Source organism: Paramisgurnus dabryanus, chromosome 17 (assembly GCF_030506205.2).
Source record: "Paramisgurnus dabryanus chromosome 17, PD_genome_1.1, whole genome shotgun sequence".
NCBI classification, from domain to species: domain Eukaryota; kingdom Metazoa; phylum Chordata; class Actinopteri; order Cypriniformes; family Cobitidae; genus Paramisgurnus; species Paramisgurnus dabryanus.
In genome coordinates, this window is record NC_133353.1 from 31,456,335 (window position 1) to 31,475,807 (window position 19,473).

The window sequence follows — 19,473 nt, forward strand, 5'->3', positions numbered from 1 at the left end:
CAAGAATTAGATTTGTTTTTTCAATGTTATAGTGATCATATATAATTGTTTCTCAGACTCTTTAATAGAATACATCCAGAAAATAGAGTAAATGTGTATATAATATTAAAAACTCCATAAAAATATAAACTTATGCGTCAAGTTTTTAGGGTAAACTCCCCTTCCACTTGAGCAATAGCAGAAAACAGCAGGATCTCTTCAACCTAAATAAAATTAAATCCTAATTTTAAAGAAATTAGTCTTTTTACTTCATTCTGTTCATTCTGCTTAAAAACGCTCAAGATGTGTTTAGTGCCAAGAGAGGTCACACTAAAGACCGACGATGCCAAAAGAAAACATTTAGTCCTGAAAATTTAATTTTTTATTCTTTGTACATTTTTATACTTTGTACATCTTAATAAAATAGATAGAAAAATAAATATGAATGGACATTAAAACTTCTAAAACAACAAGTCTGGTGATGGTGGAGAAGACTTTTGCACAGTACTGTATATATCACCAAAACAATTCATGCAACCATTCCGAGAATATTTTTTCCGTTGGGAAACCGTCTCTTACCTTTTGGCAGGAACGGTCTTCTGAAGGTTCCAGAGTTTAAGGGTGTGGTCTTCCGAGACCGTGACCAACACTGGTTCTACAGGATGGAAGGCCAGGGCCCGCACTCCATCGAAGTGGCTTCGCAGGGTATATTTGGGATTCCATGTCTTCCTGAAGGCGTCCTTATTGGCTGGCAGCTAAAAATAGAGGATGGCGGAGAGACATTTTAACAACTGTGAAATAAAACCTGGAAATCGCCAGTGGACTGACGGAGGGATTTGAATGCACATGAAACTGCACTGTCCTTAGACAAAAAGTAATGTTATATTCCTTTTTAATTGGGTCCCCAGTGCTTCTATCAACCTAGAAAATGTGAAAAAGATTAACCCAGTAAATTAGTTTTGGTAAACCATTCTCTGCAAACATGTGAAAAAATAGGAAATTGAAATGTTGCTCCCCTTGTGATGTCTGAAGGGGATAATACCACCCCTTAATCTGCACTATCCAACCACAGCACTGCCATTTAGTGCAGAAATCCCAAAACATCACATTTTTACTCACACCTACAAAGTGGCAATTTTAACATGCTATAATAAATTATCTATATGATATTTTGAGTTTAAACTTCACATATGTACTCTGGGGACACCAAAGATTTATTTGACATCCTAGAAAAGTCTCGTGAAATGTCCCCTTTAACATAATTCAAACTGAACTGCAAACAGATCCAAGCTATCTAAATATAGTTTGGTTTATAAATAGACTCTGTAATCATTAATGTTGAGTTCCTGGAACACAATAATCAGAAGAGCAGACTTTATCGGACAGCACGCTTACATCATAGCTGTATTCAGCCTCGTCATTGGACACGGTCAGATCGGCGAGATCTCCCAGGACACTTTCCAACATGTCATCAGATCCCATGATAAAGGACTTGCCTCCCCCAGGGGTGAATGGCAGAGGCTCGGCTAAGAATAGAAAAGCAAAAAGAAGGCCCAGTAAACAAGGTGTCAGTCTGGAGTGAAGGCCAGAGCACCTGATAGGTTGAGCAATGATTTAAAGAGATAGTTCACCCAAAAAATAAATTTTTTACTCATCCTCATGTATACATTTCTTACATGTTTGTAAACAAATCGTTTTTGGGCATCATTGACTTCCATAGTATTTCCTTTTCTTTCCTACTATGGAATATCTTCCTTTGTGTTCAGCAAAATAAAAAATGTATCCAGGTTTGTAAGAACTTTAGAATAATTTTCATTGTTGGGTGAACTATCCACTTAAACTGTTTTACAAACACATTAAGCAGCAAATGAATGCCAATACATAGCCCAGTGGTGTTGATACTAAATCAGTACTGTTTGATGAGGTGCTAAAAAGCAGAACAGTGTCGAAAACAACTGATATGTTGGTAATGCACAAATATATTTTGGTACGAATGTATTTTTGTAGTACAAGAATACAGCAAAACCCTTAAGACTTCAATACATATCTATAAGAAACGTTTATAGCTATAACTCCCATATTTAGGAATGATCAACATATTAAAAGGATAGTTCGGCCAAAATTGATATTAAACCCATAATCTACTCACCCCCAAGCCATTCGAGATGCATATGTCCATCGTTTTCAGTTATTTTAGAAAATGTCTTTGATCCTTCAGTTAATCAAATGTAAAGTTACGGGGTCCAAGTCCAAAAAATGTGCATCCATCCTTCACAAAATAAATCCAAACAGCTCCACAATGATAAACAAAGGCCTTCTAAGGGTAACCTGTGCCGTTTTGTTGTAGAAATATCCATATTTAAAACTTTATAAACGAAAATAACTAGCTTCTGTTAATGTCCCCTTCTTAAGGCCCGGGTATACTTTTTTTCGCGTCCGAGTCCGGCTCGCGCGCGCACGCGTCCGCGCAGCTTTCCGAGTATAGTTCCCGCCGCTACACGCGGATGGCCGCGTTCGACACTATACGCAATACAAATGATTTCTTATTCAAATTATTAGTCTAACAGGCTGTCAGGGCAGCACTGATTTGGCGACATTTACAGTACATTAAAACATTAGGATAGGTGAAATAAAGTAACTGATCCACCATTGCAAACACAGTTTAGAACAAACAACAAGACAACAAAGAACAGGAATCAAACAAACATGCTCCACAGCTTTCTGTTCTTGGAAGAAGTAAAAGTTAAAGAAGAAAAACGATAGTGTGTGTGCAAATGCTGTCTATTTCCTTTGTATAATTGTTTATAGTGAAGAGCCCTGTCTAAATATTTTCACGCGCATGCGCTGTCGTACGCGGACTGTACGCGCACTGTCTGCGCGGTCTCAAATTTTGGGCTGCACGAAAATGACGTCATGCGGACGGCGCGCATACGCGGACGTCCCTAGTATACTTTAGGCTTTAGACTCATCTGTATTAATGAGAGAGTATCAGCGTAGTGTACGCACTTTTCTTAGAGACGTATGACAAATTCAGAGGGCGGAGGCACAGAGCCCTCTGTAAACTGCGTACGCTCTCATCTTGAATGCAGACGCGACCAAGATGGCGGTGTTACCGGAAGCTAGTTATTTATAAAAACACCACCGCACGGATTACCCTCAGAAGACCTTTATTTATCATCGTGGAGCCATTTGGATTTATTTTGTGAAGGATGGATGCACATTTTTTGGACTTGAAGGAGTGGACCCTGTAACTTTACATTTGATTAAGTGAAAGATCAAAACATTTTCTAAAATAACTAAAAATGTGTTTGTCTGAAAAATGATTGACATATGCATCTCGAATGGCTTAGGGGTGAGTAAATCAAGGGTTTAATATTTTTGTCCGAACTATCCCATTAACACTTACTTAATATGACAATTTAAGTCTCTTTCCAAGAATACATGTCCTATTTAGGTTCTTAGTTTTAGAAGTGGGTCAGAGTGACAGAAGAGCTTAAGTCAAAGAGAAACAGAGATAAAGAAATGATGGTGTGTGGTGGACATAAACTGATGTGTGTGACACAGCTTGCTCTGGATCAGGGTGAGAGAATCGCTTAAGGTTGTCTGACCTGACTGAGATTGGACTGTCGGACCAGTGGGAAACCCGCAAAACACAATACTGAAGTTACTCAACTAATCATGGTGTATGTTACCGAAAAGAAAACATTATCGTGAGCAAGTGTTTATTAGTTCACAGTCCAATGCAAGAGTTACAACTTTTATGTCAATTGTAAAAAAAGGCAAACAATACATGTGTGCATATTAATAAACTAATTTTAACAGTTAATATAAAACAGTCGCCTAGTTTAATATCTTACAGGTTTTTAACAGTCATAACAAAAGAAGTTAAAGGGGAAATATCATGAAAATCTGACTTTTTCCATGTTTAAGTGCTATAATTAGGTTCCAAGTGCTTCTATGAACCTAACAAATGTGAAAAAGATCAACCCAGTAACTTCTCTGCAAGCTTTTGAAAAAATAGCTCATTGGAATTTGGCTCCCCTTGTGATGTCAGAAGGGGATAATACCGCCCCTTAATCTGCACTATCCAACCACGGCACTGCCATTTAGTGCAGAGATCAGCTCATTTGCATGTTAAAGGCAAGTGTTTATTGCCTTTACCTAACTTTACCTAACACCATTACCTAACTTCCTAATTACAGATTTACTATCTTTCTTTAGTTACCCTTCTCTTTATATTTTTCTCTATTTACCTTCCTCTTTATCTATAAAAAAAACCATTACTAACATACCCTTGGCTATGTATATTGTGTTGGACTTGATGAGACTATTTCCAGTGCACTTATGTATTGCTGTTCTTATGTTGCCATAATTGCTTCTATTGTTTACCTGACTTGTAAGTCGCTTTAGACAAAAGCGTCTGCTAAATGACAAAATGTAAAATGTAAATGTAAAGGACACACCCAAAGCGGCACATTTTTGCTCACACCTACAAAGTGGCAATTTTAACATGCTATAATAAATTATCTATATGATATTTTGGGCTAAAACTTCACATATGTACTCTGGAGACACCAAAGATTTATTTGACATCTTAAAAAATGTCTTATGAAATGTCCCCTTGAATCTTTAAACGTTTTGAAATCATTTATTATAGACATACACGATTTTGCCACGCATGCTCCATAAGTCTATTTGACTAAAATAAAAAAATCCAGATATTTAACTTACCCCATGTCATCCAAAATGTTAATGTCTTTCTTTGTATAGTCAACAATAAGTTTTTTAAGAAAATAATTCCCAGATTTTTCTCAGTTTAATAGACTTTATTGGACCCCAACACTTTACAGTTTCAATGCAGTTTAAAATTGCCGTTTCAACGCAGCTTCAAACAATCCCAAACGAGGCATAAGGGTCTTCTCTAGCAAAACGATTGTCATTTTTGGCAAGAAAAAAAAATGCACTTTAAAACCACAACTTCTCATCTTGCATGCAGTCGTATGACGCACCAGCATAATGGACTATGCACGGGGCCCCTTGACGTATTTCTGGAGAAATCTCAGGATGCTGGACTACTTTACATAGAAATAACTTGTACTCCACACTTAATACCATAATGACATTTAAACGTATGAAAGTATATTTTTAAAGACGGGAGAACAGAACTTATAGCCATCACTGCTGTGTGTCATAATGTTTACAGCATTTGACTCACTAGAAAGCACGCCAACTTCTACACTGCTACCCTGTATCTGCATTACCACGAGTTTTAGATAGAAATTGCATTGATAACAGTGTTATTCATCTGTTGTTGATATACTTATGAATTTATATAATTGTTATCATCAGTACTAGCGAAGATAACATCTGTGGTTAGACAAGCTAAATGTTAAAACAGTAAAAACTCGTATTTTGCGTATTTATGTATGCTTTATTAATAACAAATGCAAAAGACAAATAGAAAATGTATATCAATGACAACAATGCTGGATGAATCGTAAAAAAGCACAATGTAGGCTTCGCTAGTACAGGATATTTGAACATATCTTAATGATTTCAAAGATAAGATGACACATAAAATTGCAACCTTTTTCGAGTTTGCACATCTGGAAAATTCTTCACACATCACAAGTTGTAAATTTGGGTAAATCCAGCAAACGACGAGTACATTTTAGCGTTTCTGCCGTCACTCCGCTTTAAATCTCCCGTACCCGAAACTGAAGAGTCAAACGCGGAAGTTAAGCGTGCATAGAGGCCATTGCGTAAGGACTGTAAAAGACTGGGGCGGTAGGTCCTGCGTGACCTTTCGACGTGATGATGCATTTATGTGAGGTCGCACTGGTGCATTACATGGCTGATGCAAGATGAGAAGTTGTGGTTTAAAAGTATACATTTTTTTATTATTCTTGCCGAAACTGACAATGGTTTCGCTAGATAAGACACTTATGCCTCGTTTGGGATCGTTTAGAGCCCTTTGAAGCTGCGTTGAAAAAGCAATTTTAAACTGCATTTAAACTGTAAACTGTTGGGTCCAATAAAGTCTATTAAATTAAGAAAAATCCTGGAATGTTTCTCTTAAAAAAAAAAAAAAACGTAACTTCTTGACTAAACAGGAAAAGACATCAACATTTTGGATGACATGGGGGTGAGAAAATTTCCAGATTTTTTAAATGGAGTAATCCTTCAAGTAACTATTTTTTTTTTACCCCACTCCGTGCCATCTCCTGAACTCCGGGCCTCTCCGGCACCTTCTCCATCCTCTGCATTCACCAGAAAGTCAAACTCCTTCAATGCCTCCTCTGTGTCTGCATCCTCTGGCAAATCTGAAGCTAAACCTTCATTTCCAACCTGATGAAAAAGCAGTTTTTCTTTTACAGTAATCTCTACTTAAACATTCCATTATGTGTATTTATAAAATAAATCATATTTATTATTAATAAAAAACAAACAATATCATGTACAGTTTACATTATCATCCTTACCTTAATTTTATGTTTTTTTATTCTGCGTTTATCACTTCTGTCCGGCACATCCTCCATTATATCTCCCTCTTCATCTTCGTCTTCATCGCTATCGTCAGCATTTTCTAAAAAATTAAATGTCTCCAGAACCTCTGGATTCCTGTTAAAGCAAAGGATATGATTACCAAGTTAAAGGGGCCATGGCATGAAAATCTGACTTTTTCCATGTTTACGTGCTAAATAATCGGGTTCCCAGTGCTTCTATCAACCTAGAAAATGTGAGAAAGATCAACCCAGTAACTTAGTTTTGGTAAACCATTTTCTGCAAGCATGTGAAAAATAGGTAATTGAAATTTGTCTCTCCTTATGATGTCATAAGGAGCTCATATTATAATAATACCGCCCCTTAATCTGCACTATCCAACCACAGCACTACCATTAAGTTCAGAGAGAAAATAGCAAAATTGAGTTTCAATTGCATCAAACCACCATCATTTCATCAGCTTATTTGCATTTTAAAGGACACAGCCAAAACGGCACATTTTGAACACCTACAAAGTGGCAATTTTAACATGTTATAACAAAATATCTATATGGTATTTTGAGCTAAAACTTCACATATTTACTGTGGGGACACCAAAGATTTATTTGACATCTTAAAAAAATTACAAGTACAAAATCCTTACTTAAAAGTCCCCCTGTAGTCAATAATTTCATCAGTTAAAACTAATCTGTGAGCATATTAGCATATGAAAAGTTTTTCCAGTGATAGTAATTTTTCCATTCTTTAAAACAGCATAAATGTAACTCAACACATTTGCCTCATTAAGTACAAACCAGGGTTAAAATCGTAAACGAGAACTATCGTGAAATTATTAATAAAAAACCTTTTCGTTAACTGAAATAAAAAACGTTTCCAATAAAAAACTAAAACTTAACTGCAACTATAATGCGTACCTCCAAAACTAACTAAAAACTAAATAGAATTTAGGAAATCAAAAATTTCGTTTTCGTATTTTAAATGCTGTTGAATCGAACAAAAAAAAAATGCAAAACAAAATAAAATCTAATATTTATTTTAAAAACTATAATAACCCTGTTATCAACGGATCATTGAATATGCAAATTACTCCCCACCTCCATCTTTTCGCACCAGATATATACAAGATGTATATCTACGATAGATGCTACATACGTGAACTGCACGTTTACAATACAAATTTTCTTAAGCGCAGGTAAGAGCATTCACATACACAACACCACAAAGACATATAAACAACAATAATAGCTTTATTTTTACCACAGGGGGACTTAAAACTGATGACTACTAATACAGGAGTATACACAATTCATGGCAGATGTCATATTTCTTTTCACGAATGAGGAAATTTGTACCTTTTCATATCTTGTCCCTTTCTTTTGGCTGGAGACTCTCCTCCATTGAGAATTTGCTCTAGGTTCTTGGTTTCCACTGAACCGTTCTGCTCAGAGCCCGACAGCCCCAGTAATGACCGAACCCTTTGCGACCGAACGTCTAATATCGTGTCCGTATAACCTACTTCCTGAAGATATCTGAACGGAACAGAGAGGCATAAAGAGAACTTCATATGAAGCTCGTACAATCAGAAGATATAAATAATCATCACAGATACCCATGGACTTCCTCGGCAGGAAGTGAGAAACCTTCACAACCAAAGTGTTTAGAAATGCATAATGACTCATGGCCAACTTACTGTCTGAGGAGTTGTCTGCCCTGTTTCCATGTTAACTGACTGTTTTGAGGTATAGCCGAGACCTCTGTATCTTTGGTATCTTCTTTAGAATCAATAAAAACACAAACGAAACCAGATTAGTAAATACCAAGTGAAACCATGCAGCCAAAAACAAAGTAAGGTATTCTTACCTGATTCAAAGCTGGGCATTTTCACTTCACCTTGATTTAGTTCTGTGCCATATTTTAATTTATGGTATTTCGCTCTGGTAATGGTGAAGAGAATATTTGTTGAAAAACTTTCCAAAATATATACATATACAACCAAATCTCAAATTAAGTGATAAAAAAAAGTACAAACCTTTCTTGCTTTAATGCATATTCTAACATTTTTATTCTTCTAACAAGGTCATTCTTCAAGTTTTCTTGACCCTTTCTTTCTCCTTGCAGGAACGCTATTCGAGCCTGGAAGACAAATATAGAAGCCATAAAGACATTTGTGACAAAACCTCTCTCAACACGCTCTCCTCTGACATATTCACAAATAGTGGTCAACCGAACAGATATCACCATGGTTAATATATAACTCTCCACAGTTAACACAATATAATGTGTGAAGTCTACCCATCTATGTGTGCACATCTGTTGTAATGAGGACGGTACAATATATAAAAAATCTAAATATGCATATTGCCATAGTTTGCAAAAACCGAATAATGTTAAAGGTTGAAATGTGGGATTTTAGCAGCATCTAGCAGTGACATTGCAAATTGCAACCAACTGCAATTTCAAAACACAATGAGAAGCTACGGCAGCTGCCACAGGACAAACAAGCGCTCATAGTAATGTATATTATATAACATTACTGTCAAGAGATCCTCCTAAAAGTTACACATTGCACCTTTAAAGGATTAGTCCATTTTCAAAAAAAAAAAAAAAAATCCAGATAATTCACTCACCACCATGTCATCCAAAATGTTGATGTCTTTCTTTGTTCAGTCGAGAAGAAATTATCTTTTTTTGAGGAAACATTTCAGGATTTTTCTCATTTTAATGGACTTTAATGGACCCCAACACGTAACAGTTTAAAATTGCAGTTTTAACAGAGTTTCAAAGGACTCTAAACAATCCCAACCCAGGCATAAGGGTCTTATCTAGCGAAACGATTGTCATTTTTAACAAGAAAAATAAAAAATATGCACTTTTAAACCATAACTTCTCGTCTATCTCCGGTCCTGTGAAGCGCCATCACGACCTCACGCAATTGCATAATGCCGTGGAAAGGTCATGCATTGCATATATGAAACGCACATTTGCGGACCATTTTAAACAATAAACTGACACAAAGACATTAATTAGTATCATTCGATCACGTGGTTTCAGACTCGATCGGAATCGGACGTTACCTCCCGATCAGGACTCGGATACATATGCAGGGTTTAAAATCCGGCGTCAAGGTCTCGCTCTGCTCCGCGCCAGTGTACGTGCTGCGCTGGTGCGTGTGAACTGACGAGAAGAGAATAGGCTTGTTTGACTTCATGTGGCGCCACAAGAACCGACAGCCGGATGACGTCAGAGTTTCGCGAGAGCGATTTAAAAGCAAACTCCTTCATATGATTTCGCGGCTCACTCTCGCGGTAGTTTGACGTCACCCGGCTGTCGATCTTTGAGGCGCCGCATGAAGTCGAACAAGCCTATTGACATGTTTTCATTCATAGGCTTCAAACTTGTGCGTGCAGGGAACCCACGACAAAACCGCGTTTTTCCCGCTCATTTAAACGACGCGTTGATCGTTTTTGTCATCATGTGCTCAGACGCAGCTCCGAGACTCACTCAGAACCAAGAACGCGCATTCGCGCAGGGTCATTTGACATTACTGTAGAGATGAGAGAGAGAGAGATAGAGGTAAGAATGGTGCCCACGTCGAAAAAACTTAACAGAAGTCTAGAAACAAAGTATTAAAGTATGTATAGCCATGTCACTCATCTCATTACACTAGATAACTGGATACAACTTATTGTATAGTTTAATAAAATAATGTATTTTGATTATACAAGTTAATTACAACCTAACTATAGGTATTTTTTAACTAACTGCTTAGGGAATCTCTATGGCTATTTTATAAGACATATTGCTGAATCAGTATGTTGTTTTTCTTGTAAAATTAGTATTTTTGGGAAGCTTATCTTATGCCTAGAATGAGTCAAGGAGGTTGAGTCTTATAACTTCCTTCAAAGTTTGATCAATTGTGCATAATGACATGTGCAACAAATGCATATAGGGTGTCAGACTCATAGATTTGCATAATTTAAAGTTCAGGTTTTAAAGTTTGGGTCAACCTGTGGCACAGCTTTAAAACTGAAACTTAAAATCATATCAGAGGTACAAAATGTCATTGAAACACACAAGTGGCTTTGCTGTCATCAGGATTAAACATGTTACCGCTCGAACCCTCCCTCCTAACAGAGCATCCCCACAAAACAAATCCCAATTTAACCCTTGTACATATACTATATATATTCTCATTATTTTTTAACACATCTATAGTTATGCGCTGGCACAGAGTTAGACTCTTTTGACTCCACACAGGAGCACGTGCGGCATGACATAAGGAACATCCTAGATCTGTTTTTTGCTCTTCTTTATTCTATTTTTATGTATAATAGAAGTATCGGATCGGGACTCTGTATCGGCAGATACTCAAATCAAATGACTCGGACCTGAGGGCAAAAAAAACCTGATCGGGACATCCCTATTCGACATACAACAACGTCGAAACGGTCCTCTTTCTTCACACTTGTAAACATAGTTTACAAGGGCGTAGTTTCAAATGCGTCATCCGTGACCTCTTGACATGATGATGTATTGCGTGAGGTCGCGCTGGTGCGTCACATGACCGGAGATAGACGAGAAGTTGTGGTTTAAAAGTCCACATTTTTAATTTTTCTTGTCAAAAATGACAATCGTTTCGCTAGATAAGACCCTTATGCCTCGTTTGAGGACGTTTAGAGTCCTTTAAAACTGCAATTTTAAACTATATTAAACAGTTAAGTGTTGGGGTCCATTAAAGTCCATTAAAATGAGAAAAATCCTGAAACGCTTTCCTCAAAAAAAAAAAAAAAACACAATTTCTTCTCAACTGAACAAAAAAAGACATCAACATTTTAGTTGACATGATGGTGAGTAAATTATCTGGATTTTTTTAAAGAAAATTGACTAATCCTTTAATTCTGACGTGAAGAAGATGATCAATTATCAGAAAAAGTTAAAACTTTCTTTTTAAACATATTTTAGTAGGTTCAAACCTAAAGCACTATTGTTTCATATAATGCACATCACATCATGCGATATAGCGCATCTTCTTCAACATCATGCAGCCCTATAAGCCGCCAACTAAGCACAAAAAAGGTTCTTTTAGTTTCATCAATAGTCTCTCATTTGTTGCCATCACATCAGCCTCATATCGACCACATTGTTTGCACAAAATTGCCATCAACCGATAAAAACAATGATTTGTTGCACAGAAGGATATTTATTTGGGTCATATTTTGTTTATAGTGTTTTTATGTTTTTTAAACTGGTAAAACATTGGGTCAGCCAAATGAACAAAAGTAAATTCCCATTCGAAAGGTTTTGTAAGCAAGACCACAGAATGTCTTTACAGAGAACCAAAGCTTATTCATAAACGATTTCTGAACATAAAATTTTATTTATTAAAGGAATAGTCTACTCATTTTCAATATTAAAATATGTTATTACCTTAACTAAGAAGAGTTGATACATCCCTCTATCATCTGTGTGCGTGCACGTAAGCGCTGGAGTGCGCTGCGACACTTCGATAGCATTTAGCTTAGCCCCATTCATTCAATGGTACCAATCAGAGATAAAGTTAGAAGTGACCAAACACATCAACGTTTTTCCTATTTAAGACGAGTAGTTATACGAGCAAGTTTGGTGGTACAAAATAAAACGTACATAAAATAAAGAGGAACTATATTTTATGGCGTAATAGCACTTTTGGGAGTACTTCGACTCGGCGCAATAAGTCGAAGTACTCCCAAAAGTGCTGTTCCGCCATACAATATAGTTCCTCTTTTAAATCCGCTTAGAAAGGCGCTAGGTTTTATTTTGTACCATCAAACTTGCTCGTATAACTACTCGTCTTAAATAGGAAAAACGTTGATGTGTTCGGTCACTTCTAACTTTATCTCTGATTGGTACCATTGAATGAATGGGGCTAAGCTAAATGCTATCGTAGCGTCGCAGCGCGCTCCAGCGCTTACGTGCACGCACACAGATGATAGAGAGATGTATCAACAATTCTTAGTTAAGGTAATAACATAGTTTAATATTGAAAATGAGTAGACTATTCCTTTAACAAAGAAAGAAGTGATAGAAGTGATGAATAAGTGCTGAAATGAACCAAATCTGTACAGTAAGCATAAGTTGCACTTTCATATTACATGAACTATGAAATTGATGTTTAAAAACACCCTCGACCACTACCCAACTGCTAAAGATTATGTTCAGTTTAGATGTAAGACGCTTAGATCTGTCCATTTCATTTTGGACCACAATTGAAAGACGCATACAGGGAAGCAACATAAGGCCGCCGGCAGGCAGCGACCCAGAGGAAAAGAGCTCTCTAAAGCAGGTTAACATTAGCAATGAGAGCAGCTGTGAAACCTGACCCCTCTTAAAGGTCTGTAAGTGAATGAGAGAAGGCTTATGTATAGACAACCCCAACCCTCAACCTTCCTTCCTCTAGAGCAGGGCTAAAGGGTCACCTGAAACCTACAGGTAGGTTGGAACTAAAATCTGCAGGACGTCGGCAATTCAGGACCGACGTTGCCTACCCCTGCTCTAGAGCAGTGGTCTTAAACGTATAAGAAAATTATTTGTTTGATTATTGATGTAAACATTTAAGGGGACGTTCACATGTCGTGTCTAAAAACACGTGTTAAATATGAGTCAAGGTGCTTCTTTGATCTTTCAAAAGTGCTTGAGAGGTTGCGCGCAATCATGAGCCGTGATTCCATTGGTGACATATCATAAGAAGTGCGAGCGGGTGATTTTTTAAGCATTATTATATGTTTAATAATTACATTTAAATGCAGTATATATACATAAATATCAGGGCTCGCAAAATCGCTAGCCCGACGTCCCGGGGCTATTGTGAATTCCTGTCGGGCTACCAAAATGTATCTTTGCCCTGCCCGTCGGGCTATCTTGGGGAGGAAATAATATTTTAATGTTTTTGCTTTGTCTCAGATTTAGTAAGGTAATTATATTGTATGTATTTCGGCGTCCTCTTGTCAGTCATTATCCTCAAGTAACAAGTGAAACTGTCAGGAAATGAAGTGAAAGCATAAATAAACCCATCCTTTAATGTGCACATTTGAAATGCACGCAACCCTCTGCACGCGCTTCTCCGGCTTCGCTCTTCACAAGCACCTGCCTGCTCTTGTGCTCAGCGCGAACTCAAGTCATTAAAAAAAAAAATTACCTCATAGACTAACATTGTTTTAGCGTTTCTTTTTGTTTCTTCAGGTAGTAACTTAAATATATGAGAAGGAAAATATATTTGAGTGATTTCCGATCGATTTGACACGTCTACGCTATTAAGAGAATATGATGTTAGAAGCTTTTGATAGGTGACTAAACCGCAGTGGTAAGATATTCGTTTACCTAAAGCGAATAGAATGTGTGTTGGTCATTTCGTATTACCTCAGAGTCTAACATTATTCTAGCGAAAATAAACGGCTATGGTAAGATCTGTTAACCTAAAGGGAATTAAATGTTTATTCCTTTTTAATAAATATCTGTTTTAAGTCTTCTATATTGTGTTAAAGTCACTGGTTGTTTATATATTTGATAAAATACCATGTTATCTAAATATGTGTTGAGGTATTTTAGTATGTTAAATTAAATTAAAAATAACCTGTGTTATAATACATTCATATAATATTTCAGTAATATAACATTCAATTATTCTAACGTTAGGGGAACGTTAAAATAACCTAAAAATAACATTAGGGGAATGTTTATTTTCTTTAAGAAAACATTCCTTGCTATTAAACAAAAACCTTGGAAAATAACATTCTAGAAACCAAAAACTAATGTTAGGGGAACGTTTTGGGACCAAATTGTTAGCTGTTGATGGGCAGAAATAGTTGGCTTACATGGAAATCCAGGATTTATCAATATTCTACATTAAACAGTGTATTTTTTATTCGGCTACTTGTATTCATTTCGGGCTACCAAAAATGAAAGAGTGCCTGCCCGAAGGGCTATCAGGGATTAAAAAAAAATTGCGAGCCCTGAATATTGTGTTTTTTATGTTAAAATAGCTATGCGGTCCTCAGACAAGATGTTCATCTCAGAAACGGCCCCAAGTCAGATTTTGTTTGAGACACCTGTTCTAAAGAAAAAGCTTGCATGACAACCCTATGTGTTTATCAGGTAAATATGTCCTTTGTGGTTTTCGTGGAAAGGGGGTAGGCGAGATGGGCAACCTTAGACTTGTTCTTTACATTCCTGTGATGCAATGTTTTCCTACATTTTATGACGACAGAAGGAACATTGTGGTATGCTTCAGTGGAATTTGACTATAGCCTACATGCCCGACAACAGTGCACTGACAGAGCCAACACTATCTGCACCTCATGTACTTGAACTCTTACATAAATTTAAACACACACAAACAAAACACTTGAAAAGTATTTTAACTTTTTTGGAACAGCTAAGAGCCCCGTGTCAAGCAAATGGCAAATAATACAGTTATTATTTATCGTAAAGCAGATATTACAGCATATAGTTGATGTGTAGTGTAGCATAAATTATATATTAGCAATATTTAGGTTTTTAAAGGTGCATTGATCATTAATCACAAGAATTAGGAATTCACAATATTGAAGAAAATACGATACGCCATACTTCATAAAATAAAAAAACTATGTACGGTATGCAAAAAAAAAATTGGTAATGATTTAAGTTTGTAAAATCAATTTCAATTTTAATATTTTAAAAAAGAACCAACATATAGGGCTGGGCGATATTGAAGCAGAGGTGTAAAGAGTAGCTGAAAGCCATACTTGAGTAAAAGTACAAATTCCTTACTGTAAAAATTACTCCACTACAAGTTACAAGTCACCAATTTAAATACGACTTGAGTAAAAGTATTAAAGTAACCCAATTTAAAAGTACTCAAGTATTTTTACTCGTACTGAATGTTGGCTCAAAGATGCACTAGTCCTCAACACAAAGAGACATTGTAGGTCTGGGCAGTGAAAACTAAGAAAGTTTATTTATGAGGTTTTATTTCCTAATATAGAAAAGAAATCAAACACCTCAAAATTTTGACCGGGCAGAACAAACACAGATTAAACATAGTCATAGTCTTTTGACTAAAATTTTATTTAGTTTTAGTCATATTTTTGTCATCTGAATTGATTTAGTTATAGTCTAATTTTATTCAACTAAATGCCATGAGATTTTAGTCTAGAAATCTACATAAAATTTAAACGCATTTAATTTTTGTCTAGTGTCATTGTGTACTTGAATGTGCCATGCTGAAAAATATATAGCCTAACTTTGTGATATAAATATATGGTAACAATTTACAGTGGGGTTCATTGGTTAATATTAGTTAGCTACATTAGTTAACATGAACTAATAATGAACTGCACTTATACACCATTTATTCATCTTTGTTAATGTTAATTTCAACAATTACTAATACTTTATTAAAATCTTGTTAACATTAGTTAATGCACTCTGAACTAACATGAACAAACAATTAAAGCTTACATTTTTATTAACTAACATTAACAAAGATGAATAAATGATGTAACAAATGTATTGCTCATGGTTTGTTCAAGTTGGTTAATACATTAACTACTGTTAACTAATGAACCTTGTTGTAAAGTGTTACCAAATATTCTTATATAGGCCTATCCTAAAAAAGATATAATTTTTATATTTAGAAAATTCCAGTAAACTAAAATTACACTAACAGAAATATGATAATGCATATTAAAAACGTGAAGTTGTTCATTTGAAAGATTAATTGAAAACACATGTAGTACGTAACACCACTCTCTCACATTAAGTGCACTACATTTCTTCCGTCATGCATCCCTCTTACAGTAAATACATTACAGCATACTTGATTAAATGTGAGGACAGTAAAATTGTACACTTATTATCAATCTTATAATGTACTTAAGTTACTCGGGCAATCAGTACAGGACCTCGCTGGTTTATATAGTAAGTTATATCAAGTTATGTACCAGCTCAGGTTAGCTGATAAGGTAGCATCAGAGTATATAAACATTTGTGCTTGCCTTTGAGTTGCGGGATGACCCTCCTGCAATCGCGCATCACTTCTGTTTTGATTGTAGCATCACATGTTTAACAAAGGGTCCCTTGACTGAAGCAAATGTGATATGCATCCATATGTTTGCTCTTTATCTCTTCTCTCAGACCAGACGCGAACTTTTCTCTACAGTTTATGACATACGCAGCACGCAGATGTCCCGCTACGGTGGCTCAATGCAAGCCATTCAGCGTTTGACATCAAAGTACCGCGAGACCAGACTTCTCTATATGCATTTGATTCGCTCTCGCAGTACTTTGATTTCATACGGTTGCTCTGCGCAGAGCCAAATGAAGTCCCTCAGTTGTGTGTGTGCGTGTAACCTCGCGACCACAGATTCTATCCATCATCACCCTCTGACACTTTCGTCTCGTTTTTATTTGACGAATAAACAATGTAGCGAGTAACGTTAAGTGTCATTTCAAATGTAGTGGAGTAAAGAGTACAAATACCCAATCAAAAATGTAATTGAGTAGAGAGTAAAAGTTGCTTATATTTTTGATACTCAGTACAAGTACAAAGTAGCCCAAAAAATACTTAAGTACAGTAACGAAGTACATTTACTTGAGTACTTTACACCTCTGTATTGAAGTAAATGCAATGTGATAACTTGCTATGATGATGCAAAAACAATATTACAATGAATTAAGTTTGTAAAATTAAATTGTAATATTAAAGAAAAAATTACATAACCAGCTTAGGGATTTACGATACTGCGATAATGACGAAAAAATGCAATGTGGTACTTGCTAAAATGCAATGTACAATATGCGATATGATAATGAATTAACTCTTTCGCCGCCAATGACGAGATATCTCGTCAATCAAGAGAAAACACTTCCCTGCCAATGACGAGATTTTCCGTCTTTCCGCAATACCGCCCTTCTGCAACTTTTTAGACCCGGAAGTATTGCACTATGGTAAGCGGCTGCATGTCCGAGTCTGTTTTAAAGATCGCTCTGAATGGGATCTCTATGAAAAGTCTGTCACAAAAATGGAATTTTCTCCGCTTTTTGCTCAAAATGTGGTGTTTTTGCAGAAACCTACCCAAATTTCAAAAGCTGATTACAAAAGAACCACTGAAGGTAGGATGAAAGGTTTTTTTTTTTTTTTTTTTTGAAAGCAGAGGGTCTGTTCTTTCATTTGTTATATTGTATGTTTATATATTTAAAGAAGAACATTTTCTGGAAGACATTAAACTTTGGTAAAAATCATGAAAAACACTGGTGCTGGCTGGCAACTTTTTTTTTAAACGCTGGAGTTAAGTTTGTAAAATTAATTTAAATTTTAATATTTAAAAAAAAAAAACTAAAAATTACATAACAAGCAAGCATAGGGTTTCAGGATACTAAAGAAAAATGCGATATGTGATAACTTGCTAAAATGCAAAGTACAATATGCAAAATGATAATGAATTAAGTTTGTAAAATCGAATTAAATTCTAATATTTAAAAAAAACAAACACTTAAAATTACACAACCAACATATAGGGCTATATATATTGAAGGGAAATGCGATATGAGGTAAGTTGCTAAAATGCAATGTATGATATGCAAAATTATAATATATTAAGTTTGCACAATCAAATTAAATAATAATAGAAATGTAAAATGTAATAACTTGCTTAATGTTACAATAAATAATATGCGATATGATGATTCTTTAAATTGAAATACATTTTGCAAACTCCAACATATTAAAAAATTGAAGAAAAAAAACATCACTCTCATCTTCTTGCCACTCTCTCTGAAATCTGCGTCAACCTAAAACTTTAAGTACCTTTTTGAAGTATTAAAATCATTCAGTAAGTGAAACCGTTGAGATATTTCTGTAAGTTAAATAGCACTGCCTATTAATTTCCAAAACCTAACTTGGATGTTGTTAAATATGAGAATAATAATGAATGCATTCTTAGTGAGATACAAAACTTTGCAATGCATTCAATGCAATGTAATGGATGAAATATGGCGTCACAGCTGGTTACGCTGAACTGTTGTCATGAGGAAAAGATAAAAGTGAATATTTTTTTCATGGAAACAGCAGCATACAGAATTGGAATGACATGAAGGTGTCTAAACAATAACAGAGTTTTTGGGCAAACTATTCCTTTAGGAGTTCATCAGAGGGATGAGAAGGCCAGTGTGGTTGGGTGGTCACAGCCATTGGGTTTCTTGGATGAGACTTTCACAGAGACAGCTGTCTGTGCTTGTCTTAAGACTACAGACATTTTGGAGACCGGCGCATAGAGACCCGCTTTGCATGGCCCCGAAAAATATGCATGATTCATTATTTGACTAAAAAACCATACATGGATGAATAAATACAGCAAAAACAAAATCAGTTACCAAAACCAACCTTATGTCACCTAAGGTAATGTCTATTCATCATTCTGAGGTGATGATGTTGAGAGCATCAACACATGCGTCAGGCAAGCGTGTGCTTTCTCGATCCACCCCATCATTCACAGCTCTGGAATCGATGTGTGAGGTCACTCCAGTGAGACGCCCGGGGGAAACTCAGTGAGATCACTGCCCTAAACCAGAGCCTTACAAAGAGGCAAAGCTGCGACCCGGCAGGCAAGAATAGCCCTGGCGGACGCATGACACATTCCCCCGTACAGTCGTCAGATAACGGCTCACAGCACAAAAATATGTAGGTTACTGAGAGAGGAATGGAAATGGTATGTTACAAGCTAATGATGATTGAAACATTTTGCTATGAGACAACTTAAATACCAATAATGGCACTATGTTATAAAAAAACAATTTTTTTTACGTTTTGAAGATGTTCACTAAAAGTTGCCATGTATAACAACCTTGACTGTCAAAACAATTACATTTTGTTTATATATTGCTTTTCACGATTGTTCATTGTAGGTAATAGTATAATAATCCTAAAGTGATGTAACTGGACCATAATAATGAAAGCAGTATTAACGTAATGTA

The 19,473-nt window shown here is 35.9% G+C and overlaps 1 protein-coding gene across 2 annotated transcripts in view; it reads right to left on the reverse strand.

The window, feature by feature from the left end:
• strn3 (striatin, calmodulin binding protein 3) overlaps positions 1 to 19,473 on the reverse strand; it is a 40,001-nt gene that overhangs the window by 9,953 nt on the left and 10,575 nt on the right. The window contains exons 2-9 of one of the 2 annotated variants that reach the window (XM_065288295.2): positions 8,513 to 8,616; positions 8,344 to 8,417; positions 8,174 to 8,252; positions 7,836 to 8,012; positions 6,462 to 6,600; positions 6,186 to 6,327; positions 1,375 to 1,505; positions 559 to 734 (exon numbers count right to left, since the gene is read on the reverse strand). In XM_065288295.2, the coding sequence (XP_065144367.2) occupies positions 559 to 734; positions 1,375 to 1,505; positions 6,186 to 6,327; positions 6,462 to 6,600; positions 7,836 to 8,012; positions 8,174 to 8,252; positions 8,344 to 8,417; positions 8,513 to 8,616 (1,022 nt within the window). Of the gene's footprint in view, positions 1 to 558; positions 735 to 1,374; positions 1,506 to 6,185; positions 6,328 to 6,461; positions 6,601 to 7,835; positions 8,013 to 8,173; positions 8,256 to 8,343; positions 8,418 to 8,512; positions 8,617 to 19,473 lie in introns of both variants that reach the window. The other variant, XM_065288294.2, reaches the window with a different exon arrangement.